The sequence below is a fragment of the Rhodnius prolixus genome, unplaced genomic scaffold (assembly GCF_049639745.1).
Source record: "Rhodnius prolixus isolate KJV_2025 unplaced genomic scaffold, Rpr scaffold_15, whole genome shotgun sequence".
In the NCBI taxonomy this organism is placed as follows: domain Eukaryota; kingdom Metazoa; phylum Arthropoda; class Insecta; order Hemiptera; family Reduviidae; genus Rhodnius; species Rhodnius prolixus.
In genome coordinates this window covers 4640353-4667272 of record NW_027411605.1, presented here as the reverse complement: position 1 = coordinate 4667272, position 26920 = coordinate 4640353, and the positions used below count along the sequence as shown (strand labels likewise).

At 33.4% G+C, this 26920-nt stretch overlaps 5 protein-coding genes across 6 annotated transcripts in view; 2 read left to right on the top strand and 3 right to left on the bottom strand.

The window, feature by feature from the left end:
• The window catches only part of LOC141454897 (suppressor of lurcher protein 1-like), a 434339-nt gene extending 429610 nt beyond the window's left edge, over positions 1-4729 (bottom strand). For both annotated transcript variants that reach the window (XM_074129590.1, XM_074129592.1), the window contains exon 1: positions 2453-4729. The gene's annotated coding sequence lies outside the window, so the exon portion shown is untranslated. The remainder of the gene's footprint in view (positions 1-2452) is intronic.
• Positions 4730-6334: 1605 nt separating this feature from the next.
• LOC141454999 (uncharacterized) lies at positions 6335-8088 on the top strand. The gene is made up of 2 exons (XM_074129790.1): positions 6335-6917; positions 7721-8088. The coding sequence occupies exons 1-2, from the start codon at positions 6642-6644 to the stop codon at positions 7916-7918; spliced, it is 474 nt and encodes a 157-aa protein (XP_073985891.1). The 5' UTR covers positions 6335-6641; the 3' UTR covers positions 7919-8088.
• Positions 7908-14448, bottom strand: Rpn9 (regulatory particle non-ATPase 9). Its single transcript, XM_074129788.1, has 8 exons — positions 14313-14448; positions 14076-14189; positions 13196-13385; positions 12219-12355; positions 12024-12138; positions 11457-11645; positions 10090-10287; positions 7908-8369 (listed from the first exon to the last, which is right to left on the bottom strand). Exons 1-8 carry the CDS (start codon positions 14423-14425, stop codon positions 8271-8273), a joined length of 1155 nt encoding a protein of 384 aa, XP_073985889.1. The 5' UTR covers positions 14426-14448; the 3' UTR covers positions 7908-8270.
• Positions 14449-14569: 121 nt separating this feature from the next.
• Positions 14570-15531, top strand: mRpS28 (mitochondrial ribosomal protein S28). The gene is made up of 3 exons (XM_074129789.1): positions 14570-14803; positions 15046-15167; positions 15253-15531. Exons 1-3 carry the CDS (start codon positions 14570-14572, stop codon positions 15398-15400), a joined length of 504 nt encoding a protein of 167 aa, XP_073985890.1. The 3' UTR covers positions 15401-15531.
• Positions 15532-16422: 891 nt separating this feature from the next.
• Positions 16423-25555, bottom strand: LOC141454994 (uncharacterized). The gene is made up of 5 exons (XM_074129786.1): positions 24422-25555; positions 24118-24328; positions 23888-23971; positions 21513-22973; positions 16423-18225 (listed from the first exon to the last, which is right to left on the bottom strand). Exons 4-5 carry the CDS (start codon positions 22539-22541, stop codon positions 16951-16953), a joined length of 2304 nt encoding a protein of 767 aa, XP_073985887.1. The 5' UTR covers positions 22542-22973; positions 23888-23971; positions 24118-24328; positions 24422-25555; the 3' UTR covers positions 16423-16950.
• Between the last annotated feature and the right edge of the window lie 1365 nt (positions 25556-26920).

Below are 26920 nucleotides of genomic sequence, written 5' to 3'. Positions count from 1 at the left end.
GTTTGTCTGTATGTGGGTCTGTTACAGCACAACTTCTCGCCGGAAGTGCTGATTGTAAGTTTCAAAAAAAGTTGAATTACGTAATTTATGAAAAAAGGGAAAGCAGTAAACATGGTTCCAATGAATTTTCCATGCCTCTAATGTACTCCACTGTACAGATTACAGTTTAGGAAGGGGTAAGACTAAAGTTATCCTTTAATGTCTAGTAGATAATACGGTTCCATCGCTACACTACCGTGATTTATCTGCTTCAAAATGTGTCCACCGAAAGTGTTGATTGTACAAAACGGCTATTGTTCTCTGTAATCATCTTTGCTAAAGAGTCTTAACAAATGAACTTGTGCTTTGATATGGAACTTTTAGTCTTAGGGATCTGGTGACGTCACGGATCCTTCCAAAGTATCGTTCTACTTCGTTTACAAGTCTCTAGAAAAGTTGTTTACGTAAATAGCATTATGGAAAAGTTGTGTGAGAGTTTTCGCTAGGTTTCATTCTTCTTCTAAGATAGATTTTCACAAGGGCAAAGAAAACTCGTCCTCTCCTATCTCCAGGATAGCATGGTGTTAGAAAGAAATGGGCAGGATGTTGGTGCTGAGCAAAAAAGCACTCTATGTGTTGGAGCGGATATGCGAACAAGATATGACCTTGTTTGGAGCAGTTTCTTTAACTAAATATTCCGGTATCGGTCGTGACAAGCTTCCGGTTTTAGTGCGGCCATTTTTAACCGGCAAAAGGTCTGCCAACTATAGCGGGGCTTTTTTTTTTATTAAATGAGAAAAAACAAAACCAAAAATCTAAATCTAATCTTACGTAACTTTCACTTCTCAATACTCACGTAAATAAATTTTCTTTGATCAAGAAGGCACTTGACTGGAATATTATAAAGTTAACAAGTATAATACGTAATTTCCGTTCAGTAAAGTAGACTTCCGGTTTGCCAATTTTCTAGAAATTTCGAAATTTTGGTTACAAATTTAAATCCTTAATAATGCATAATATTATTAATACAATAGTTTGAGTTTACGCAAAATGCGGCACTTCAAAGAGATGCATATGACGAACTTCGACGTCCAAGAAGAAAATGTATCGAATTGAAAGTTATACAATTTAGTTCAAAAAATCGATTCAGTAAAGTGATTTGTCTGATAATAATTACCAAAATCTGATTATCGAGTTCAATGTTGGCACCAATGCAATATCATAACACTATAATAACAGAAATAGACCAATTGACTTCCTTTTTTAAAAAAGCGAATATTATACAGGTGTGGATAGCACAATTTACAGGAATGGCACTTTGAAATGGAAGTCTATCCACTTCCTTTCGCTTAATCGCAACTTCCTGAAAACATGCTACAAAATAGATGTACAATTAGCATACAGAGTTTGCGGGGGCATAATTCTTTTGAAGAAGAATGTGAATTTATTGAGGACTATAAATTCGATTTTAGAAATCGAACTGTACTTAGAATTCCAAGTCCCTTCAATCCAACCAATCAACCACCCCCTTTCGCGACAGCCACATTTTATACAATGGTGACCTTGTCAAAGCTATTAAGAACCTCCTCGTCTCTTAGCAATTATATGATGGAACTAGATTCGGAGTTTAGGGTTCTCTAATAAAATGTTTTCGAGTTTCCCCGCAGTATTCACTGGATACATGGTTATGACTCCAGAGTATTCTTAGAAATCAGGAAAAAAAAAAGATCCTGGAAAAATTGACGCAATGACAAAATTTTTTCAATCTTTTATCGGAATTTACCGCTGCAACAGTTGTTGCAACAAGCAAATATGGTGAAAGAAAAAAGAAATAACAGGAAATCATGAGTGGAGAAGGCACCCAGTGGTGTCACTCCAGTAACGTGCTTTACTCTCACGATAAGAGAAGATCACGAGGCCATCTTCTCTTCAATATCCTTGGAGGATTACCTGGTAATGGTGGAAGGAGATAGGTGTTCTATGAGAGGGTTAGGATGAGCTGCTGTAGAATGGAATGAAATTTAAGAAAACGAGTGTTAGCAAGATCTGTAATGAAAGGGGATTTTGAGGACATTATAGATAGTGTGAGATTAGATACCGTAGAACGGAGCGTTTTACGAAGTATTTTTGGACTGTAATGTCTGGAGGTGTAGTGAGTTTTGGAACGCTTAGTCGATCCCCACATACTTCGATGCTGTATGACCAAATAGGTCGTAGTAACAGTAGAAATGACAAATAATAAATTTTTTCTTGGCCTTGAGAGGTGCTGTTTGATGAAAGAAATGACAGGGGGTTCTTCTTCCTATATTACAAAACAAAGGGCAGGCAACATCTTTTCAAAGGTGTAGTTTACGATTTGTAGCCACTGAAAAGCGTAGAACGAGTTGTGGAAGGAAGTCGCAGAGGAAGAAAAAGGAGTATTAGATAAATTTTTGATAAATTTTAAAATGTTATTTATCTTTATTGTACTCACAGTGTAGTTGAAATCCTGTTGTAAATTAACTCACTTCTTATTGGTTAATGTTCGTGAATAGAAAGGCATAACTTTAAGGAGTTAACATTGTTTGAATAGCGACTAAGGATTGCGACGTTAGGCAGCGGTTTATTGGGAAAGAAGAGACGTTCAGCACGGAGCTGACTATAACAGACCGAGTAGAGAACACGGACTGCGGCACTGTGAGCCGATCGTCAGTCTTCTACCGCCCCCAGACACTACTTGCCACCCCCAGACACCGGACCTCACCGCCTCCATCACCACCACCACTTTCAAAAGGGCTAAACGGTGCCACTCTGCTCAGCAGCATGCCCAAATTCACGCAGCACACTCTCTACTTTGGGACTGGCTCCTTTTTGCTTTCCTCTTTTCGTCATAAAACCCTTTTATACCCTTCTCTCTCACTCTCTGGACATAAAAATTTTGTACTATTTTTACGATCCCTCTCTCTCTGTATACGAAGACGAAGTATTGAGTCCACGTCACTGGAAATACCGGTTCTCAGATTACCAGAATATAAAAAATAAAACATCTGGTATGAACATGACTTCCTCTCTTACTAAAATTCTCAAGGTCATACATTCCCAAAAAATATTGCCCAGGGTTGGGAGGCAATGAAACAACACTGTAGGCACAAGTTCAATCTATAAGGGAGACGATCTATAAAAATAAAGAGGGGGGTAAAAGGAACGAAAAAGATCCTTTTCCTGGCTAAAGATCTCAGAGTACGCCCGAACAGATCACTCATTAAAACGGTCAACTAAATCAAAAGCAATGACAGAATTCTTAAGTTGGTTGATTCTTTGCTGTTGATTGTCATTGACTTTAGACTTTCTTATGTTCTCTACAGAGTTCTTAGACTAGTGATTCTCCTCAACCTTTTTTGTTTTGCCGTGGCGGCACACTTTTAACAATTTCAAAACTTGGCGGTACACTAACAATAAGATAAGTTTAAAAGTATTTTACTTATCCCATAATAAACTGTGTAAAATAGTTTATTTTCTATTTTCGATATAAAATAAAATAATATTGTACTACAAAAAACAACAGTATATGTTTATTAAGGGATTAATTACAAGTTAATAATAAGAATACTTTTAATGAGAAATTTGAGCTTGATGTTTTTTTGGTAATTACAGTTTATATTTGGTCGTATAAATGATAATGCTACTCTCGTATCGTCTTCTACATTTTGTATGCATTTCTAAAATTTGGCGGCACACTTCAAAACTTTCGCGGCGCAGTGGTTGAGAATCACTGTCTTAGAAGAACCAAGACTATGTAAAATAAGTAAAGTAAAAGTAATCGCCTATTTTTTCAGGCGGGGCTTAACGTCCAACTACCAATTAGGTGTCGTGGACGGAGGCGACTAGCAAACATACTTGACTGTAAATTTCTTTTATTAACCATTAAATAAAATCCAAGGCCTAAGACCGGGAATCGAACCCAGTACCACAATACATATTTAGCTTCGCAGGTCTCGCCTCTAACCGCTCGGCTACCGTGGCGCCTCCAAGTTTTGCAAGTTTATTTGATTACCTCCAAAAATGACAACGTATTTAAGAGATATACAAATTTAATGAACTAAATTTGCAGCTTAAAGTATAAGAACTGAATTAATTAAAACATATAATTTCTGCTTTCGATACTCTTCTGAATTATTTTAATCTTATTGGGTCAGATAGAGAAGGAAAATATTTCCTCAGGATGTCCCAAAATGGAAGGGACAATTTCGTTTTATCCTTCCTGTGTCAGCTGGCGGTAGATTCCTAGATGTTCAGATTTCTGGCACGTGGAGACCAGCAGAAAGAAAACCCATTGGGGGATAATCCTGGGCCCCATTGGGAATAATTTTAATTTGGAGGTTTCTCTTACCAGAAAGAGGTCGACACTAAAAGCCTCTTTTGGCTGCAGTAATCCCACCCGATGTTCTAATCTAATCTAACGGTAAGATTCTGTGTTATTCAAAACCTTAATTTATGCATGTATACATACATAGACATTTGTCTTCTATACACAAAATAGTTCAGTGAGATTCACTGAACTAATACAATGTGACAATTAACGTTAAAATATCTCGCTGGCTGAGGAGAGAGAGAGAGACAGAGCCGTCGCGCTTGTATGTCCCCCAAATTACACACTCCAATTACCGCACTAAACTCGTTGCCACAAGTGTATACATTCTGGATTAACATTGAAAAGGATTTTGCAAAGCTGTAACACGGAACACGATGGCACTTCCCTCCCCTAGCGACTGACTACCTTCTCAGACCACAACATTCTACCAGGACAATACCAGGTCTGTTCAGACAGTCTCCTCTATTTTAGTGGTCTAAAACCTCCAAACAATGGTAATTGCCATTGAAGAGAATATAAAGCTACGCACGGAGGGGGGGGGGAATTCTAGGACCAACTGTAGCATAAGCAAAGTTTACAATTCTCTAAAGTTATCCACATACACGGGGTTTCTTGTATTAAAGCTTCAGAGAAGCGTTCATGTCTTTCAAATCTGGAGTACGCTGGTGTAGCGTATTTCCTAGACAGGTACTGAACTGTGCAATCAGGTTACGTAAATTATGCTCACCATAAATTTACATCTGGCGCTAAAACTCATCATTTTTCTTACCGCAATTGACGTAGAGAAATTTTTGTGATACTAAAACTGTTTACCAAAAAATGTAGTTGACTTCAACTTTATACAAGATCACTATAATCAAATAGTACTTTTGAAGATCGCTTTACCCCCAGCTGATTTATAATTTTTCCTTAGAAAACGTTGCCAATCAAAGAGGTAGATAGTCCTAACTTACCTTTGTCCGAATTTAGATGAACCTCTTTGGCTATTGCCAAGAAAATTTCCAAGAAAGAAGACTCAAGAAAACTGTTCTGTTCGCTTATATCTTCGGTTGGACCTCCATTTATGTAAATTCTGTCATAATAACTCTTCTTTCGAGGTCAATGGAGGTAGTTTTATATACATATTTATACATAGAGCAGAACAATTGAAGAATATGAACAATAATTTTCGCTTATAGCAACCAACAACGTACAATAAGAACAAAACTTGGGTTAATTTTTATGCACATTAATAACTTTTCCTTCGCAACTTAATTGAAAGGAAGGAGAAGTTAAGGGTAGAAAGTGGAAAGTAATACAAGCCGGAAGTAGTAAAAGAGTATGAGTGCGGAGTATATGCACTGCAACGGCTGGCTAATTAAAATGTTCACACTGGGGGGGGTCTCACATCGTTCGGTTCCTCTTCGGCGCACTTGATGAGCACATCTTTCTGAAGAGTCTAAGTATGTGTGTGGGGGGTCTTAATTATATAGATGTACATATTGAGGGTCGCAAGTGAAAAGCAACGCCAACGCTGTACACTACTGCCTTATAAGGGGTAGAATTCATTAATTACCTTTGTAATTCTACGGCAGCAACTCTTTCATCAACCTAACGCTTTCTAGTGATAATACAGACTAACAAAATTCGGGAAATTTTACTCTAGCTAAAAAAAAAACACATCCCTTTATTATAACAACTCTTCTTGACAGCTTATTTGTTTACCTTACCTCTACTTGCCAACCGATTTTGCACGGATTTGAGCGTACAACTTATTAAGTAATGGCAATTCGGTGATGCTTTCATTGTTTGGTTATTTCAAGGTTATTACTGCTTGTTTTATATTTGAGGTAGAATTTCTGATACTCCACTCCTAAAGATTTCTTCAGCTAGAAATAAAGAAAATTATTTGGAGCACCTAATTCCTCATTAGAGATTATAACCCTCAAATAACCTACCTGCCAGGTGATTTGTTCATTGTTCCTAATTATGTCTAATGAATCGCAACAAATAAAATTTAAGGCTACGGCAACAATTGAGTAAAAAAAAAAAATGTATTGTTGCCCAGAAATGTATCGTGAAAAAAGTATCGAGTAAATACGTGCCATTAAATACTAGGTATTGAAAGAAATGTATCGATACTGGTATAGTAGCGAAACTGTTAGGCGTCCTTAGTTGTAACCTGCTTTATTATTTATTTTGTTTATGCTTGTGCAGTAATTAAAAGTTACCATGATTGAATTTTTTTTACTTTTTTTCGGTGTTGTGAAGACATTCTGGTAACTCGTACATTTTACTGTATTCGTAATTCTGTTTTAACTCAAAACTTCAAATGGAGCGTACAAGTCCATCAACTTATGGTCCACCTAATTGGGCTACAGGTTATCAGAATGCTAATAAAAAATCACCACTCACCAGTCCACAGGCTAATAGATTTCAAGAAAGTCCTGATTTCTCACCATACAGTTCGAGCAGCCCAATTAAGAAATACCATTCAAGAAACAATAGAGGTGCAAATCGAAGATATTTTAATACTAACATTGGACATTTTAGTAATAATGGAAACTTTAGCTCACCAAATAAGCATGTTCACAATTGGAGAAATCGGGTAAGTTTTTCTTTTCTGGTCTTGTTACTACCAAAATGGATTTAGTTCTGTGGATGCAAAATTACTATAATTCTTTTTGGGATATTCACATTTCCTGTAAATCCTTGACTTATTGTTTTGCGTAGAACATCAGTTCATGTTTCAATTTCATATTAGTCCACTATAAATAGTTGTAAACGGTCCATTTTTATAAAAAGTATTTCATATTTCATCAGTCGCGTTTTGAATAAATAATGGAAGACCACATTCAAGTTGACTTACCTATGGAATAAGTTAATTTTACTGCATAAAATAAAATTTTTTGAATTAAGTCCAAGTCTAACCCTCATAGATGTACCACCACTTTTTGGCTATTATTAAGCGCGCGTCTTTCTTCGTAGGTCCTCTTGGTGGCTATTCTATCGTTTTCCAGGCTGAAATTTCTTCTATTAAGACCTGTACAGGGTACAGCCCAGATCTCTTATCGGAATACGTCATCTAGCACTTAAAAATTCATCTCTTCTTTTGTGGTTTTAATAGAAAAGGGCAGTTGCCCCAGTTCCAAAGACATGGGGAGTCTGTTCTACGATTCGTAATGTTACATACATGTAACTGGCTCGAAATGTTGCACAACTCTGTATCATGTTTCCCATTTGAATGCAACTAATTGAGATTTCTGAAATTGTATCATATCAGGGCTAGAAAAAAAATATATGTCTCATGGCCCAATAATGAATTTCTATGCAAAGTACTAGCCCAGCAATGCGTCATTTCTAAAATAGATGTTCCACTTTTTGATTCTTTATGAATTTTCTGTATTCTAGGGAAATTTTCATAGAACAAAAAGTGATACAAACGAATATAACAACATATCCAGCTATTTCCATCCGTCAATGTTAGAGGATCCATGGCAGGAATTAGAACAACGATTAAAGAAAGAACCCATTGAATCGGATGAAAAGACGAACACCTCTCCAACACAAGACGACCTAGTAAATGATGAAATTTCAGTACAAAATTAATTTTTTATTATTTTATTCTTTTTTTGTGTGGAAAAATCAAATTTAAATTTTTGTTTTTTATCAAAATTGAGTGCTGACAAATTTTGTTAGTGTTTTAATGTACAAAGTAAATGTAATAAAGAATATTTTTATCACGACTTAAGAAAAAAAAAATAACTAATTCTTTTTTATTTAGTCTTCAACAACTTTTACTGAAAACCTATTTTTCCATTACTTAAACTTTCCTCTTTTTTTTAAGTAAAAACAAAAAAAAAAAAAAAAATTTGAATTATCTGAAAACTCAACTAAAAAAAAAGTGTTGATCGGTCGTGATTATTTTTGTTTTTAAATATTTTCAATTAAAAAATATAAATTATAGCGTTAGAAAATCATGTCCCTTATCTTCAAGTAACCCTTCCATATCTTGTACTTCTTTACACCACACATTCAACCGTTCCACCATGGATGATATCTGAGCAAAAACAAAAAACAACAAAAATTATATATAAACGTTCATTGACTGAAATTCAGTGTTAAAGAACCATTTCAGTATATACTCTTCATCCAGCCATTTACACTTTTACTGTTAAAAGACTTACTTTTAGTACTTTAACTTCCTCTTTCTAACAGTAAAAGGAAGTATACATTTACAATATCGAGTTTTGGTGAATTTAAACATAAAATAGCCATCTGCGAGTAGGAAAAAGCTTTTTTCTAGAAAACCAAAAGGTGACTTTTCTAGGTAATTCGAGAAGTGCTAAGGTGAAAGATGGAAATCGAACAGTTCCAAGACTTGGGTCTAACCGTCTAGATCACTTGCAGGCAACAATTTATCAGGGCAAAGAACTAAGACAGACATTACTCCTGAGTAAAAATCTGGTTGGAACACTCACCCTAATTTCTCATAGTACTCACTCTCAAGGTTCTAACTCATTATTATTCTTTACACTCGGAATAATTGAGAAATACACTATTCTCACCAATATATTATAACTAGTAAAACGTTCTTTATAATGAAACAGAAACTTGCAGGAAAATATTCCTGAGGAGAGTTTTTATCAGTTTATTGATAAAAAAAAATTATTTACGCCTACTTTTCGAACTTTAGTTCATCTTCAGGACTTAGATTTTTTTTTTATTCATATTTATATGCATACTTTTGCTAAATTTATTGCACTTGAAAATTTATTTGTAACTCTTTCATTGGGAGTGTTACCACTGGGTAACTCTCCACTCGTATACTTCTGTTATTCAATGTTAGTCTGTTATCACTGTTACTTATAGCGTCAAACGCGCTGATTGTACCAAAAAAACTCTTTCAATACAGCAATACTTTTATGTACAATAATTCTAGCAAAATATGTACATCGTAGACACCATCACACATAAATATTTAAGCTTTGAAGATGAACTAAATATAGTTCTAAACGATGGAGTGAAGATTTTTAATTTATAAAATGATCAAAACTCAAGATTCCTTGGAAGGTCAAGAACTATTGCCATTTTCTTACAAGAAAATCTAACCCAACCCCGAGAACTACTCTACAATGAATTTATTCAGAAAATTGATTAAAGATACATAAATCTGTATGTAATGTATATATTCGAAGCTAACAGGAAAAATCCTAACAACCACTTTGAGAAAACTCAGAACAGGCTATTGAGAGCAAAGAGGTACTTCTAATTGAGGAAATTTAGCAAAACTTAACTTAGAGGAAATTCACATTCACTTCCTTTTCCCAGTAGTTCTGGTCAGTGAGAATAATACAGGTGGCAGTGACAAACAATAAACGGAAATGCCACTTTATGGAGGAAAGCCTAGGCTTTGAAAAATGTCTAGATAAATAAAAGGTCTAGATCTTCATATGTACAATTGGTACATTAAGTTTAAAGAAGGTATTAAAACGGTTTCTTAAAAATACTTTAAAAAAATATTCAATGGTAGTTTTTGGTTTTCGTCCGTTGTTGATTGATGATTTTGGGGAATATTGAAGTGCGATCAATAAATTCACAAATTTCGTTACTTCATACTAAAGTTTCGGTAAACATATTACCTTCTTCAGGGTATTGTAAAATTTGTGGAGTTTAATGTTGACATTAAACAATATACAATAACATTTCTTTCAAAAAAAGGTATTTGCAACAAATTATTGTAATTATAAATAATTTATTTGAAAATAAAAACTATTTACCTGCTGTTTATTAAGAACTCTAGGCTGGACCCACGTCATATGAACGCTACCTGCAACCTGGTCGATTGCTCCTTTAACAAGTCCCTGTGCCAGAGCTTTCATAACTAATAATTCAACTTCGTCCATTGGAAGTCGTGTAGCTTTTGCAATTTCAACAAAGGTAAGTTCCCTTTTATTTGAGGCTCGTTTGAATGTCATCTGAAAGAAAATAAGAACAATAATTAATATAAACTTTGGTGTAATTTTAAAGAAACAGGAGTTAAATTCACTCCTGCGACTTTCTTTTAAGAAAATTCTCAAGGGTTTTTTTTAGAGTTGCTTCACATTTTATTCAAGGGGAACAATGACAATCCAGAACTCGTCCTTAAAAATCAATTGTCAAGAAAAAATTCAAGCAAGTTTACAGCCTTTTTCCAAAACATGTTTTAAAAAAATTATCGTTTCCAGGAAACTGGAAAAGTTACGGCTCACAAATTCGCACTTCCGCTCAAGCCATTTTCCTAAAATTTTTGGATACATTGACATAACAGGACCAAAAATTACACGAAAACGACACTTTATAGAAGGCAACGTAACAATTAGAAGTGCGCTTATTTAGAATGTAACTTCAAAAATTATTAAAAGTTAGGGGGAAGGTTGTCGGTGTAATGGTCACGAACGTGGATTTGTACCCAGTTCGAATACCGCGTGTTTTTTATTTGTTAGAAAAAATGTTAATAATCAAATGTTTGTTTTCACCCATAGTTCACAACACCTGATTGGTAGTTAGAGGTTAAGCCCAGGCTGAAAAGTTGACGATACTTCTTTTAAAAGTTGTAGTACATATCCAAGAGGGTTTAGCGGGGGTTTACAAACAATTTTTGAAACTATTCTAGAGGAAAAAATTCCATAAGTAAATTGGCATTCCTAGTTAAGGGATTACGTTCATAACACTAAGTCAGGACCACCCTTAGTAGATCTAGAAGATAGTGTGAAATAAGTAAAGGATTAAGCCCCATGATGATCTTTTAGATCTAAAACGACTAATAAAAGTAAAAGTAAAGTAATTGCCTATTTTTTCAGGCGGGCTGTAAGTCCAACTACCAATTAGGTGTCGTGGACAGCGTAGCGAACATACTTTACTGTAAATTTCTTTCATTACCCATTAAATAAAATCCAAGGCCTAACACCGGGAATCGAACCCAGTACCACAATGCATATTAGCATTGCAGGTCTCGCCTCTTAAGCGCTCGGCTACCATGGCGCCTCTAAAACGAGTACTTTCAGTAAAACGATCCTCCTAATTGATGTTAATTTATAAAATTTAACCATCACTAAAACTTCTTCTTGCTAAGATTAAGAAGAAAACGCAATTTTTTCATACTAACCTCCATCAGACACAGTAAAGAAATTTTCTGCCTCAATTTGATTTCATGTGCAACTAGATCAGGAACTTCCCGCCATTTTGGCTTCATTGCTTCGAATTTGGCTATGTCACCCGTGTTAAAGGCAAATAACAGATCCACCAGCCAGACATTGTTAGTGCCCTTTAAACTGTTCAGTACTGGATGTGCAAGCTGCAATAAGTAACAAGATAATAATTATTCAAAAAAATTAAATGTTCCAAGGCCTAAAAGTTGAATAAAATTGTTATACGTCAAAGTGACTCTGTTTAATAACTCTTGTTCTCCACCTCTTATAATTCGTCTTGGCTATTAATTCTATTCTCTTCGATACTGCGACGAAGTTTCTTTAGAGGCAAAGAAAGAAAGAAAGAGGAGGCTTTCAGCTCCTCTTCCGTCATGAAAATTTTTACTAAGCAAAAACAGTCATGGAACGGACTAAGTGATTATTAGAAGAAGCGAATTCTAGACTGTAAGTAAGGTAAGAAAGAAATTCATCTTAATACATCCTCTTACTAGTTATAAGAATGTACACTTCATCAATATACACACCAATTCGCCAAGGTTGTATACACCTTCGCCAAGCAGTGCTGCAAGGCCAAGGAAGAATGCATGTTGTACTTGTTCGCTCAAAGACAAATCAGAAACCTCAATACATCCCAAATATCTGTATTTAAAAAAAAAAAGTGTCAATTTAAATATCATATTTTTTTATACAAAAAAAAAATTAAAAATGATATATCTCACCTAAGTGCCGTTCTATAATAATCGGCATGATGTCCTTTCTGTCTAAAATATTTACTCGCCAACAGATAGTAACGCCCATGCACCGTTGTTATTCCATCAGCTTCATCCAGAATTTGTTCAACATCATCAATTATTTTCTGCCAAATAAGAAAATTAAATGATTAGCTATATTGTTGTTGTTTTTTCTGTTTATTTACTAAATTGACCAACTGCCTTAAATGCCTAAGCTTAACTCCATTAACCCTTCAGTTCACTTAAAACTATTTGATCATCAATCTGCGATGTGTACAATGAATTATTTTCTCAAGAAATTTCTGCTAATTGAAGATGTTAAGATTTTTTCACATCCTTAAGTCATTATTAAAAATATCAAGTGCACAAATTAAGAAATACAATAATAATAATTCTACATTATTCAAGAAGTATCAAAAACTTGTATGGGGATGTGCTGACATGTTTTGGTTGAAAATGTAAAAAAAACAACGCATTGACACAGAATGTTTAAAAAACCTACAAGAAAATTTCACATTGTCACCTCAAAATTACTTAATCTAACTTGAACATTATTTAATTTATGATGTACAGGAAATACAAGCAAACATTGTACGTTATTTTATAGATTTTTTTAGAAAACAGTTCAATAATCACGTGTAATATTGAATCAATTTATTTGTCAGTATAAATACAAAGTTTGAAAAAAACTGAACCACGTAAATTGCGGCAAGGGAAAACTGTGTGTACAACCCGGATTTTTCCTACTAGAAGCATCTAGTACATACTTCCTACAAGTATTTCTTTTAAAGATACCGTCTTTAGAAACAACACTTTAAAATTCATTTTTGGATTGAGTGCTGACCAGTTCCAACCTGCTTTCTGACCGTTTTTTCACTTAATTAAACAAAACTATTATTGATTTGTTATAAACCCTGTTTATAACCTTAAAGAAATAAATAAAAATAGGTAAAACTGATTTAAACCTTTGTGGCATCCAGGTCATTCAGTCGTTGTAATAGAATATTGCCTTGTAATACTTTTGCGAGGGATACAGCTTCTGAATTCCCTTTGACACGACTTTCAATTGTTTCTAGAAATGTTAAAGCTTCCTTCGGATCGGTATAATGTGGAGTTATATGTGAAACAATTTCTACCAATGCCAATGGATTGATCCTAAAAAAAAAAATGTAAACATTGGTGAAAAAAGAAACAATAAACTGTAAAAAATCAAATACTGTAAATGGTTCTGGCATTAAACTAAAAGTGAGACAACATAAGTGACCTATTGGAAAGTTAATTTTTTTCTCAATTTTAACAAACAGTAAAGTTTAATAGATTGAACACGGAGTGGTTTAATAAATACCAAATTCACAGCAACCTTAAAGATTTCTTATGCTTTAGACTGAAGTACTATTCATGATTTCTCCAGAAAGCCTACGTAGAGACCAGATGGAAAGGAGGTTTGTTTAAACACTAAATGCGTTTAGGTTATTCTAAACTGCCTGCAATCGTATCCTACGGTTTTTCAATTGAAGGTTTCCACCGTTGAAAGGATAATTCCTCCCACCCAACACTTCCTGTAACTTCTCTGAACTTTTTTGGAGTCAAGCAATCTCAAAACGAGCATTTCTGATGAAAATAAAACAAAACTATGAACAAAACATTTCTGGTATTAGAGATTTTTACTATTTCGTCTAGTTCGATATGTTATTTTGTTTTCTCCTGAGATTTCCTACTTAGTTTAAAACTTCAATTTGTACGTTCCACATGTGGCAATAATTATATTGTAACCAAACTCCTCTGATAGATCTTGTCTATAATAAGAATCATAAAAGAGATACGGTAATCATATTATTTACTCACTTGTTTTCAAAAGCCTGGATGAAATTATTGTACAAATCTATAAGTTCGGTACCTTTCTGTAAGTTTTCATTTTCAACAAACGAATGTAACTTTAAAGTTAGCTGATGCCAGAGCCTACGAAAAATAACAATATTAATGTATTAATCATATAAAAAAATATTAATCATCTAAGCAACTGGGAAACAATAACCTCTACTCTGGACCGAGAAAATTAAATGTATTTTTTTAAGAACTCACTTCTTATTATGATATTCTTCAAGTAATGCCCAATCATCAGCGAGTTCTTGTGGAGCCGAAAGTTGTTTAGCAGATAAATAGGCATTAACATCTTTCACTACTGCAGTAGCCATTATTTTACTTACATATAAACTGTCTGGGTTAACTTGCAGATTTTGAAGGGGTACGGGTAAAATGAGTAGGTTATATAGCTAGGTTAGCTATATTAAATAACCTTACTTAATCATTGTGTTAGGTTTGTTTTTATATATGTAATAATGAATTGTAGATTTGTTTTGGCTAGTATTCGAAGAATACAAAAATACCACAATAATCCTTGTATATCAAGAAATCTAACAACAGAAAAAAATGGTGAGACGAAGGATAATGAAAGCAAACTAAGTGGTTTTGCTAAAGCTTTTGAAAAACATACTAATATTGATGCTTTAATGAACACTACAAATAAAGAACCATCATTTGCCACATTGCTGAGAAATTCCAAATTTATTGATGTAAGTTTTATACCATTCTTTCTTTCTTTTTTTAAATAATGGATTGAAAAGTAAGTTTTGACCGGTAGATTTGATTGGAATATGAGATGGGTTTGTTCCCCAAAGCACTACTGCCCAAAAAAAGGCTTATTGTGAAAGCCTCCCGTTTTTACAAGTTCCAGGAACTTACACTATAATCTTTTTGGGATATAATCTCTGGATTTGTTTTTGTCAAGATACATCATTTATTTTCTTCATTACAGCTAGGAGATCCAGATGGTCGAATTGTAAGTGGAACCATATTTCATGTTGTAAATGATGATCTGTATATAGATTTTGGTTGGAAGTTTCACTGTGTCTGTACACGACCTAATAAAAATGCCAGGTAATTTATTATTAATTTTAATAACTGGCTATTTAAGGCTGTGTTTTACTAAAGTGTAATGATAAAAAAAAAACTTGTCTTCCAGTGAATATGTGAGAGGAGCAAAAGTAAAATTGAGAATAAAGGATTTGGAATTATCTACGAAATTTCTTGGTCAGGACAAAGATTTAACAATACTAGAAGCTGATGCAACTTTGTTAGGTTTATTGTATTCGCCTGCCAAATCCAAATGATTGAACTCTTATGTGCCATTTACAAATTTGCTGCAATTTTTGTATGAAGATTTTTTGTTGGCAAAGTTTTGTTCTGCTAGTCGAAAAAACTTTAAATATGTTGTATTTTTATAAAGTAATTTTTTTAATAACGTTTATTTTTGTCACAAATGCTCTGAAAAGAGATCACAACTTCTAAAAATCACTGTAAATTGTTCTTTTAGAAGCATTGAAAAATAAACACTCGGTGGTTTATTAAAGAAAATTAGTTCAGCAAATACATTGTACTTAGAGTTTGTTTAGATTGACGACGTATGAAGAAGAAAAAAGAAAGTTACCGAGTTTCTCTAGCCCAAGTAACATATTTTATTTTCTGAAAACTATATGCCAGAAACAGAAAAATAAAGATCATTACTGATGGATACGAAAGAAAATGCCTGCGCTGGACATAAAAATTGATAGCATGAAATTGAACCCGGGATTACAGAAAACAACTTTAAAACCTCAATTATTCCAAGAGCGTTTATCCAAATTTTGCCTAATAAATGCACAAAAGAATAAATTGTAGATTAATCTAAATCACAAGATTCGTAAGGCAAAAACTGTATGTAACTGTGGTAGGATACGTTACAAGAGTCTCGGCGAGAAAACCCCTGAGCATTGCTTTTCTCAGACTCAAATTCTCGCATTAGTAACAAATAGATGTAGAGGAACATGAAATAAAATAAAAAATTAACTAATTGTTATGACCAACTACTAAAATACCAATAAAACTTTTTTCTTTTTTTTCATAAGGGTGTTTCGAATAGCTTTAAATGAGAACAACTATAGATGATTCTCTCAGTGTTAAAAAACAAAGAAAAATGCCGGTATCTTTTATCTTTGACTAGGATGTGAAAAGGCTAACTCACAAAAAAAAGGGATTACTGGATGACTGGCTTTCTTACAAACCTCATTCCTCCAAAAAAAACCAAAACCTGTTAATATCACAGTTCTTCATTCATAATATAATCGAAGAGGAAATGGGAAAGCAGGAAACAGTATTCTTTAGATTTGAAATAAAGATATAATTAGTTTTCTTTTAAATTTTGGTTTGTATATAAATTAAAATAATTATTTTTATTTAAAAACAAAAAAAAAAAACAGACTGAACTATATTATAAAAATAACGAGATACAGAAGTTACAAAAGAACTAACTTAAAAATGAAGTGAAAACCAGTTTCTTGAAGGGAGTTCTCCGGATGAGATACAAAAGTTCGCGATACCATTCCTAAATTAAAAATGAAACCTTATTTTTTTTTCCACAGTAATTATGCTGGCTAAGCAGATTGGCCACAGTTTAAGCGATAGACACTGCGATTTGAATGCTTCCAGGAGCCCCATTTTTCATTAAACGTAATAAATCTTATGATGAAACGATGAGATGTATTTCGAATTAGCTTTTTGCAACTTTACATCCATAACACTCATAAATTGATTAATTAACTCTCATTAATTTTAAAAAACTTTCCTTTTAGAGGCACCAAATATACTCTCTAATGTTGTAAAACTACAATTCACTCCATTCTCGTTACTTCTTGCCAGTATGTGACCGCATATGAAATTTTAATTGATCCCATCTAGCAAAACCAGAATCACAATCAGTGCATTTAAATGGTTTCTCGCCCGTGTGATGTGCTCGCATATGGTTTTTTAGATAATCAGATCTTGTGCAACTATAATCGCATTCTGTGCATTTAAATGGCTTTTCACCTGTATGCGTTCGCAAATGGCTCCTTAAATGCTCCTTTCTGGCACATCTATAATCGCATTCGGTGCATTTGAATGGCTTCTCGCCTGTATGTGTTCGCATATGGGTTTTCAAAGACTCCTGTTGTGTGCACCTATAATCGCATTCAGTACATTTATATGGCTTCTCGCCTGTATGTATTCGCGTATGTCTTTTCAAATCATTGGATCTTATACTGCTAAAATGGCAATAACTGCATCTAAATGGCTTTTCGCCTGTATGTGTTCGTAGGTGTATTTTTAAATAACTTGCGGTTAAGCAACTAAAATCGCATTCAATACACATAAACGGTTTCTCGCCTGTATGTTTACACATATGTATTTTCAACTGTTCGGAACGTGCTGTACTATAATCGCATTCAGTACATTTATAAGGCTTCTCGCCTGTATGTGTTCGCATATGTCTTTTTAGACGATCCATTTTTTCACAAATATAATTACATTCGGTACATTTATGTAGGTTCTCGTTTGAATGTATACGCATGTGAGTGTCCATACATTCTGGTCTTTCACAACTATAATCGCATTTAATGCATTTAAATGGCTTCTCTTCTGTGTTTATCGAAATTTCCTGATTCGCATATTTTCCTAAATGTAATTTAAAAGTTTCATATTTCTGGCTGCTAATATCGCATTCATATCGCCTCTTACTTGTATGATGTACCCGGATATGTATTTTTAAAAGACTCCGTCTTCTACAACTATAAGCGCATTCATTGCATATAAAAAGCTTCTTGTCTGTATGTGTATGCATATGTATTATTAAATGCTCCCAGCTTTCACATCTATAACTACAGTAAGTGCATTTAAATTGCTCGGCGTATGTCTGCGTTTGCAACTGCCTTCTTCCCGTTATATCACTTCTTTTGTAATTATGATCGGGAACACTATATTTGCATGAGTCCTCGTCTACGGGTGTTTGCACATTTGGCCCTACATTTTCGTCAGTTTCATCTTGCAGTCCAATTATTACATCCACATCACCTTCCTTAATGTAATAATAATCGTTTAATGTTTTTAAACTCATTTTTAATGTCCCAAATCTTGCCCAATATAATTATTATTTATGGTGTTAAATGATATCCTCACTTTTAAATCTACATCAACTTTCTTGATATAATAAATTTGGCTTATTATTATTATTATTATTTTAATGTAGGTTTAATCTTGTTGAATTCTTTTTAATTTTCTTGTTTACACTATTTCCTAATTTTTCATAAAAGTTTTAAAAATATACTATCTCAAATTTTAACAATTTAAAAAAGCATTCTACACTTCTTCTTTGGTACACCTTCATTATTCTCCTAAATTCACAATGAAATGCTCCATCACACAGTGGACAGGTGTACATAATTTCGTAGAATAATTTGAAAATGCCAAATCTGAAAACACAGAAAGTAAATATTGGAGATTAATTATTTTTTAATTTACCAAATCGTAAAAAACATACAATCTTAAAGTATTTACAGTTAATAAGATTGGCGAAAAGTCCCTTGTTTTTTATTTAACTTTCCAAAAAAAAAAATCATGGTAACATATTAACACTCTTCATTTATAATAGAGAACGTATATATGTACTTCAAAGTAATCAAATTTCATGCGATAGCTTTATTTGCACCATAAATTCAACACAATTATTTATATTCTCTTTGCCTGAAGTCACAATCTTTAGTCATATCAATTTATACTTGATACTGTTAATAATTTTGGTCACTGATTGACAATTATTTGATGAATTTGTCATGAAACAGAACAGAAGGATAAAATGGCCTAGCCACTTCTTTAGAAATCTTTATCCCAGCCTAAAAAAATTACTCTTACAACTAATATTTTTGCAATAGTCTTGAGTATTACAGAAAAAAATTTGAAGAATTTCACAACAGAATGATCCTCTAAATGATATAAACTGGGAATGAAAGGGAATTTGAAGAAAATTTACAGCTTACCCATGAACAAACTTCTTAACCACTAGGTACACAGTTCACAATGAAAACATTAATATCTCATTGCAGAAAAGCCCGTCAAAACGGACATTTAATTAAGGTCTAAGTTACGTTAACTAGAGAAGGAAGAGAAATGTACTTACTTTGTGCTTCGTCAATTTTCCCAAAAAATCCAAAATATTTAAGGTAAATTTGGCCTCTTTAATCAGTATTATACTTTTATGGAATATTAATCACATCAAAGAAGAAAAATGTGCCCAACATGCGATTCCATAACCTTGCGTTTTATTTGGAGAACATTATACATATATATTTAACTAATTAATATAACCTTCCCACTTGAAATGAGAATCAAATGGTTGACGCTAGTGCTCTCTGTTGCTCAATGGTGACATTAAATTGTACTAGGAAAAATTTGTCCTAAGATCAAACTTCGTTAAATCCCTTAGTTTTTTGAAAAAAGTAAGCTGAATAAAAGTTCTATAATAGAAAAAATAGAAGTATAGAATATTAAATTTCAACACTGATACAATAAAACGGTAAAATAGGTTATAGAAATTTATTTGTTGACCAGATGTTGACGCACCTTAAAGTGAAATATTTTATAAAAGACTATTTGGCCCATTTACTTGGAATAAATAAATAGTTAAAGGAGAGAATTCCCCAAAATATGCTTAGATCCTATGTGCCTGTGTATCTGAAATGAGTGTGGCGATATCTGGTAGATATCCATGTTTCCAATCTTTCTTGAAAGATCTTCGCATCGCAGTTGTTCAGTAAGCAAATTACAATCTCTTCCATCCCTAAACAAAGCTCAAATGCTATCATATTCTAGGGCGGTGTTTCAGGTACAGAAATCTTTCGTCTTTTCCAACAAGGATTCTGACGTCCGAACCGAAGAGGTTTTTAGACTTCATAAGGGAGATACAGTGCTTTGACAAACTAGAGGATCACCTTATTAATACTGAGCTTAAAAACGGCAATAAATATTCAAATAAAAATCAATATAATAAGCATTTTTACACAATAAAAAGACATGGTCGTACGAATATATGTTCTAATGCTCCCATTCTTGCATCAATACTTAATGCAAAGATGCAAGCTCGATGCATCTTGCTCAATGCATGCCAAAAAAATCTATGAATGCATTTCAGGACAAGCAGATATTAGTGTATTGTTTATTTTTTTTTTCAGTTTTTTGGCGTCATCATCTAGAGACATTGGCGCCTGGAGCTTTTTCGCTGCACTGCTGACCTACGGAGTGTTTTCTTCATTACATACAACGCTGTCCATCACCGGAAAGTGATCTGTAAGAAGCTCTTAATAGGAAGTGAAAATCTAATGGCCAGCAGCTGGCTTGGAACCCGGGATCTCCGCGTTGGAAACCAGTGTGCGCTGACCACAGAGCTAATCCCTTCCCTCTGTGTACTTTTTATTAAAAATACAATAAATAAATAAATAAACGAAAGAGTAAGACAGACAATGTCCAGGGAACAGTGACAGTTTTGAAGAGATAGGGAGAAAAATCAGACTAAAACCACTATATTAATAAAAACGAAAGCAAAATAAATGGTAGCTAGAGCCATCTTCGGGCGATTTTTTTGACGACAACCCACTAAACTTTTGCGTAACATTCGGGAGTATACGCATTGGCATATCCGAGAGATATAAAGTTATGATCTGAAATCATTTCTTCTTTTCAGCAAACTGGATTAAATTGGATACAAAATTAAATGAAAAAGCATTTCAGGAGTAAATATTTCTATTTATTTAAAATTATAAGTAGATAGCTTTCTTATATTATGTAACAATTCAAAATATATTAAAACAAATAAATAAAATGGCCATATATAACAAGGTTTATACATACATGCAATTAATTTTTGAATATTTCCTCCTCACAATTTGCATTTGCCAGGTTAAGAAAAAAAGTCAAAGATGGATAAGTAAGTAAACTGTCACCTATTTTGCAGACAAAACCAAATTAAGTGTCGTGGACAGGAATGGTAACACATAATTTATCGCAACCTAGTTTCTATGGATCTTGGTGCCACAGTAAAACTGACATCACGCGTATATGCTGACTCGCCACTCAATCGTCCAGACTCACAACAACCATAAACACAATCACTATCATTGCACACTCTCAAATTAATAAGGCTTCTTTCTTATAACTGTTTGAAATAAGTCTGGGAAATCTACCACCCATGCAAAACTATTATCTCATTAAATAATTCCCGATTACGTGTTAGCATATAAATTGGTCAATTGTTCCCGTCTTATACAAATATGTTAAAGTTGCATGTATTACATTTATTTTTCTTTACCCAGAATGTGTTAGCAAATGTTCTTTCATACTTTTCGATGTGATGCAACTGAAAAATCGCATTCATGACATTTATATAGTTTTACCTATATGTTTTCGCATATGACGTTCCATACCTTTCAATGTTATACAACTATAATTACATTCATTACATTTATATTGCTTCTCGCCTGCATGAGTCCTTAAATGTACTTTTAACTTAGCAGAGGTTGTACAAGTATAATTACATTCATTACATTTATATGATCTCTCGCTTGAGTGTGATCGCAGATGTAACTTCAAACTTTCAGATGTTGTAAAACTACAATTGCATTCATGGCATTTATACAGTTTCTCACCTGTATGTTTTCGCATATGACGATCTATACCTTTCAATGTTATACAACTATAATTGCATTCATTACATTTGTATTGTTTCTTGCCTGCATGTGTCCCCAAATGTACATTTAACGTAGCCGAAGTTGAACAAGTAAAACCAGATTCATTACATTTATATGGCTTTTCGCCGGTATGTATCCTAAAATGTTCTTTCAAGTTTCCAGAAGTGGTACAACTATAATCACATTCAGCACATTTAAATGGCTTCTCGCCAGTATGAGCTCGCAGATGTATTTTCAAATGTCCTGATCTAGCAAAACTAGTATCACATTCAACACATTTAAATGGCTTCTCGCCCGTATGTGTTCGTACATGTATTTTCAAATGTTCAGATCTAGCAAAACTAGAATCACATTCAGTACATTTAAATGGCTTTTCGCCAGTATGTTTTTGTAGATGTTCTTTAAATCGTTCAGACGTTGTACAATTATAGCCACAATCAATGCATTTATATGGCTTCTCGCCTGTATGTGTAAACATATGCCTTTTCATATGATCAGGTCTAGTGCTACTGTATTTGCATTCAGTGCATTGATATGGCCTCTCACCTGTATGTTTTCGCATATGTCTTTTCATAAGATGCGGTCTTGCACTGCTATAATCGCATTCAGTACATTTAAATGGCTTTTCATCTATATATACCTGCTGATTTTCGTCAAGTCCAATTATAACATCTACATCACTTTCCTTAATGTAATAACAGTCGCTGTATGTTGTTAAACTCATTTTGATTGTCTTCCTAAGATTTTACGTGACTGTCGTCAATATTTTTAATAAAGTATATAAGTAAGTGAATAATGCCTATTTTTTTTCAGGCAGGCTTTACGTCCAACTACCGATTAGATGTCGTGGATGGAGGCGACTAGCAAACTTACTTTACTGCTAATTTCTTTTATTAAGCATTAAATAAAATCCAAGGCCTAGACCGGGATTCGAACCCAGTAACACACTACATATTAGCTTTACGGAAATAAAGAATGTACTCAACAATTTTATTGAGAATCCTCAGAAAAATACTCCTTAACTTCAAATTTAGGGCTGTAATATTATACTTTTATTTATGGTTTAATTCACCTCTGCAATACTTTCATCATGTTTCCATCAGAAGTTGCGGGTAAATGATGATAATTTCACAATTCTCAAATGCAAATACCAAATCTGAAAAGTATAAACTCATATTAGAGATGAACATACATTTTAAATACATAAATAAATTATGCACACTACATAATTATCTCAAAAAAGCCATGAAGTTTATTCAGAAACTATAATCTGATTTCTCTTCGATTTTTTGTATTTGCAATCCATTACTAGATAACACTAAAAATTCACTCGTAATTAGTTTTACTCAATAGGTCAATGTGACCAAGAATCTGTTCAATCCTCATGGTTTCGACATATACTTGTATTTCTTACGATTTATAATGTGTTCATTGCCTAAATCAATAAAGGTAATAGAAAAGTTTATATTTATTAAATACCACAGCTTGGTTTAGGCAGAATACAAATTTTTTAAGAAGCTCTTGTACAACATCTTTATGTCTAGAATGAAACAGATTCAACTTTTACGGGACTCGTTAAGTATTCCAAAGAGAGAGAGAGACAGTAAAATAAAACCATTAAAAAGATCTACCTTTACCAATGTTTGTTTTAAGAATGTAGGTATCAGTTAAGTGTGAAATGGGAAGAGCAGGAGTGTATGATAATAAAGTAGTTAGCTCGTAAGTTCGCTACAACTACTTCATAAGATATGAGGTGTAAAGTTATTGTGTGTGTAGAGGAGGTGTAATAATTCAGTGTTGATTGTGTCATATTGGGGCACCCATAAGGAAGCCAAGATTCTTAAAAAAGGGGCTCACTCCACATCCCCGATGCGGTCAAGGCATATTAAACAGATGTAATTTATTTTTCCAGTTTTTGCGTAATATAAATATAAAATTTAAAAAAAATTAAAAAGCCCTAAAACATATTGACTGAAATACTGCTACAAATTCAATAGTTATTACCAGAAAGTTTGTCACCATTAGTTCAAATACGTATATTTTAGAAAACAAATTTTCTCTGTTACTTACCTTGCAATTATTCAACTCTTCCAACTACTTATTATCTTCTGCTCAACAGTGATAAATACAAATAATTTTATTTCAACTTTTCACCTGAAACAACAAAATTATAATTAATCTTTTTATAAATTCTACTGGGCAATTTTGATGGATAAGTACTGAATGTTGTTTTCACAATAAAAAATGATCTTGGTAAACAAATATAATGGGCATTTAATCTATTTTGAATAGACTGTTACCTTAAGAAAAGTTGTATGAAGTTTAGTTTTAAAAAGAACTGTTAAATGTACATAAAAATATTTGGAGAAATTAGTCAGATTGTTTATGACATCATCATGATATAAACTTTATAAAGTAAAAGTACTACTATGTTGAAACAACCCTTCAACATTCTCCAGGATGGTATGATAGTACTTTTTGTCAAGCCGTCAAATGAATTCAGATATTTAACTGCAAGTAATATAAGGTGAAACTAACAAGCAAACTATAACGATTGAAATAAATTGATGCTAATCGCATTTACGTGAGCTTAATAAAACCTACCTCAGAAACAAAAATGTTGAAGAATACATGAAAAAAAGAAATAGTCCAACTGATTAATGATTCACGGAGCTGAAAAAGGAAAAACTGTTGATGAGAGAATATGAATTAGATTTTTATTCGGCACCTCTTGTTTCACTGTAATCTCTTAGGCAGTAGAAAAAAAGGCCCAATTAGTGATTCCAAAATCTTATCATTCTATTGACAAGTTCTGCTACCAAAAAACTAAATTACTATAACCTGCCTAGTGAGAACGAAGTGGGAAGGTATGGTTGACGCCAGCTGCTAGAGCTCTCTATTGGCGCTATTGTGATATTAAATCGAACTCATAGGAAAAATAATTGTCTTGAGAAGCGAGATGTCAATTAATAACGGTATATTGCTAAGAACAAGAACACTGTAGGGCTAATTTATGATAAAAGAAAAGAACAAAACCCTTAAAGTCTTCTTTCAGCAGGTAATAATGAACAAGAAAAAAATGATTAAAGAAATGAAACCTACAATTATTTTTGGTTTGCAAGTATAGTGCTACTCTTGAAAGTGGTTTACATTTATAAATATCAAAACTTTTTTCACAAAAATTAATACTATACAAACAAAAATGACAGATTACATTTGGATAATTGATTATCTTTCCAATTTTTAACAAAAACCGTATTAGGTGCTTTTCAGAAAAATCCAAACGAACTCAATGGTCCACGCTGTAAAGTCGCTCTGTAGTAAACCAAGTTCTTTATAAATTTGGAATTCTAGCAACAAACTGCTTTCGCTAATGATATTGTATAAGCGGCGGAATTGCAAATAGATTTAAAGAAAACCTTTGGAGTTATTTCTAAAAGAATCGAGAAGAATTTAATAATATGAACTACAAAATCGCATTAACTGATTATGGCTGAAACCTCAGGACTTTTGCTAATTCTACGTTTATTTCTTTTTCTTAACCCTAGTCAGACGAAATGCAGTTACCGTTTAATAAGAAAAAATGTCGCTCGAATACTACTTCTTTCAATCCCTTCATCTACCATTTATTTTATCATCTTGTCATATGGTCACTTCTTGATGACCATCATTGTTTCGGGATCACAGAATAGTAACGATGATCACGACCAAGCAATCTGATTTCTCCTTGTTTTTCTAACTCAGAATGCCAACTTACCCAGAAGAGCTTTCCATTTCTCTGAGCAAGAATGGTGACATACTTCCCACGTTCTTGCACAAACTTAGAGCGCCAACATGACTAAAAAAGCAATATTCGTTTAATGAAAAAATAGAAGTATGCAGAAAATTTGATACTTTTAACAATTATGAGAATGTTTTAAGAAAAAACAATGCAACACAAAGACTTTTTTCACGTACAGTAAGATTATACACACAATGTTTGTTAAGTTAATCAAATATTTGACGTACCTTTCATATACCTTACCATTTTCGCAAGTGTGTTTGCAGATGCAGTTTCAATCGCCCAGAAGCTGTACAACTATAATCGCATAGATGACATTTAAAAGGCTTCTCGCCTGTATGTGTTCTTAAATGTAGTTTCAAACCCCCAGATACTTTACAACTGTAATCGCATTCATGACACTTATATGGCTTCTCGCCCGTATGTGTACGGATATGCCGTTTTAGAAGTCCCGCTGCAGTGCAACTGTAATCGCAAAGTGTACATTCAAATGGTTTTTCGCCTGTATGTGTTAGCATGTGCCGTTTTAAATCTCCGAACCTTGAACTGCTATAATCGCCCAAAGGGCATCTATGTGGTTTTCGGCCAGTATGAGTTTGTTTATGACGACTCAAATCTCCGGATCTTGCACTGCTGTAAGCACATGCAGTACACTTATATGGCTTCTCGCCTGAATGTGTTAGTTTATGACTTTTCATATGTTCAGATTTCATACAACTATAACCACAGTCACTACATTTATAAGGCTTTTCGCCTGTATGCACTGAAATATGACGTTTTAAACGTTCAGTTGATGTACAGCTATAATCACAGTCACTACATTTATATGGCTTCTCGCCTGTATGCATTCTCATATGCCTCTTTAAACCCTCACATAAGGTAGAACTAAAGTTGCAGTCATTACATTTAAATGGCTTTTCGCAAGCATGTGTTTCTGCATGTGTTTTCATACGATCTCCTCTCACACATCTATAATCACAGTCACTACATTTGTATGGCTTCTCCCCTGTATGTAACAATAAATGTCGCTTCAAACCTACAGAAGATGTACAAATGCAATCGCAGAGGTTACAGTTATAGGTTTTTTTTCTTGTACGAGACGTCATTTGGTCCATAATTTCAATTGAGGCACCTAAACACACATAACGTTACCTTTATCCTTGCGATAATAACTAACGCTAAATGATAACATTTTTCTTAATTCTCCAAAAAACTTTCAGCATGTTTACTACTTCCAGTCAATGAGAATTTTATAATTATTCTGAGACTGCTCTTTTTTATTAGGCTAATGATATTTCACATCCTAGACATACATTTCTTAC

Coding starts and splice junctions, on each gene's coding strand:
- LOC141454999 (XM_074129790.1), top strand. CDS start 6,642: ATGGAGCGTACAAGTCCATCAACTTATGGTCCACCTAATTGGGCTACA. Junction 6,918..7,720: donor TTCACAATTGGAGAAATCGG/GTAAGTTTTTCT, acceptor TCTGTATTCTAG/GGAAATTTTCATAGAACAAA.
- Rpn9 (XM_074129788.1), bottom strand. CDS start 14,425: ATGGCTACTGCAGTAGTGAAAGATGTTAATGCCTATTTATCTGCTAAA. Junction 12,139..12,218: donor TATTATAGAACGGCACTTAG/GTGAGATATATC, acceptor TTTTAAATACAG/ATATTTGGGATGTATTGAGG. Junction 10,288..11,456: donor CTTTACTGTGTCTGATGGAG/GTTAGTATGAAA, acceptor ATTTTCTTTCAG/ATGACATTCAAACGAGCCTC.
- mRpS28 (XM_074129789.1), top strand. CDS start 14,570: ATGAATTGTAGATTTGTTTTGGCTAGTATTCGAAGAATACAAAAATAC. Junction 14,804..15,045: donor GAAATTCCAAATTTATTGAT/GTAAGTTTTATA, acceptor TCTTCATTACAG/CTAGGAGATCCAGATGGTCG. Junction 15,168..15,252: donor CGACCTAATAAAAATGCCAG/GTAATTTATTAT, acceptor CTTGTCTTCCAG/TGAATATGTGAGAGGAGCAA.
- LOC141454994 (XM_074129786.1), bottom strand. CDS start 22,541: ATGAGTTTAACAACATACAGCGACTGTTATTACATTAAGGAAAGTGAT. Junction 18,226..21,512: donor AACATATAGGTAAAACTATA/TAAATGTCATGA, acceptor CATAAATAATAA/TTATATTGGGCAAGATTTGG.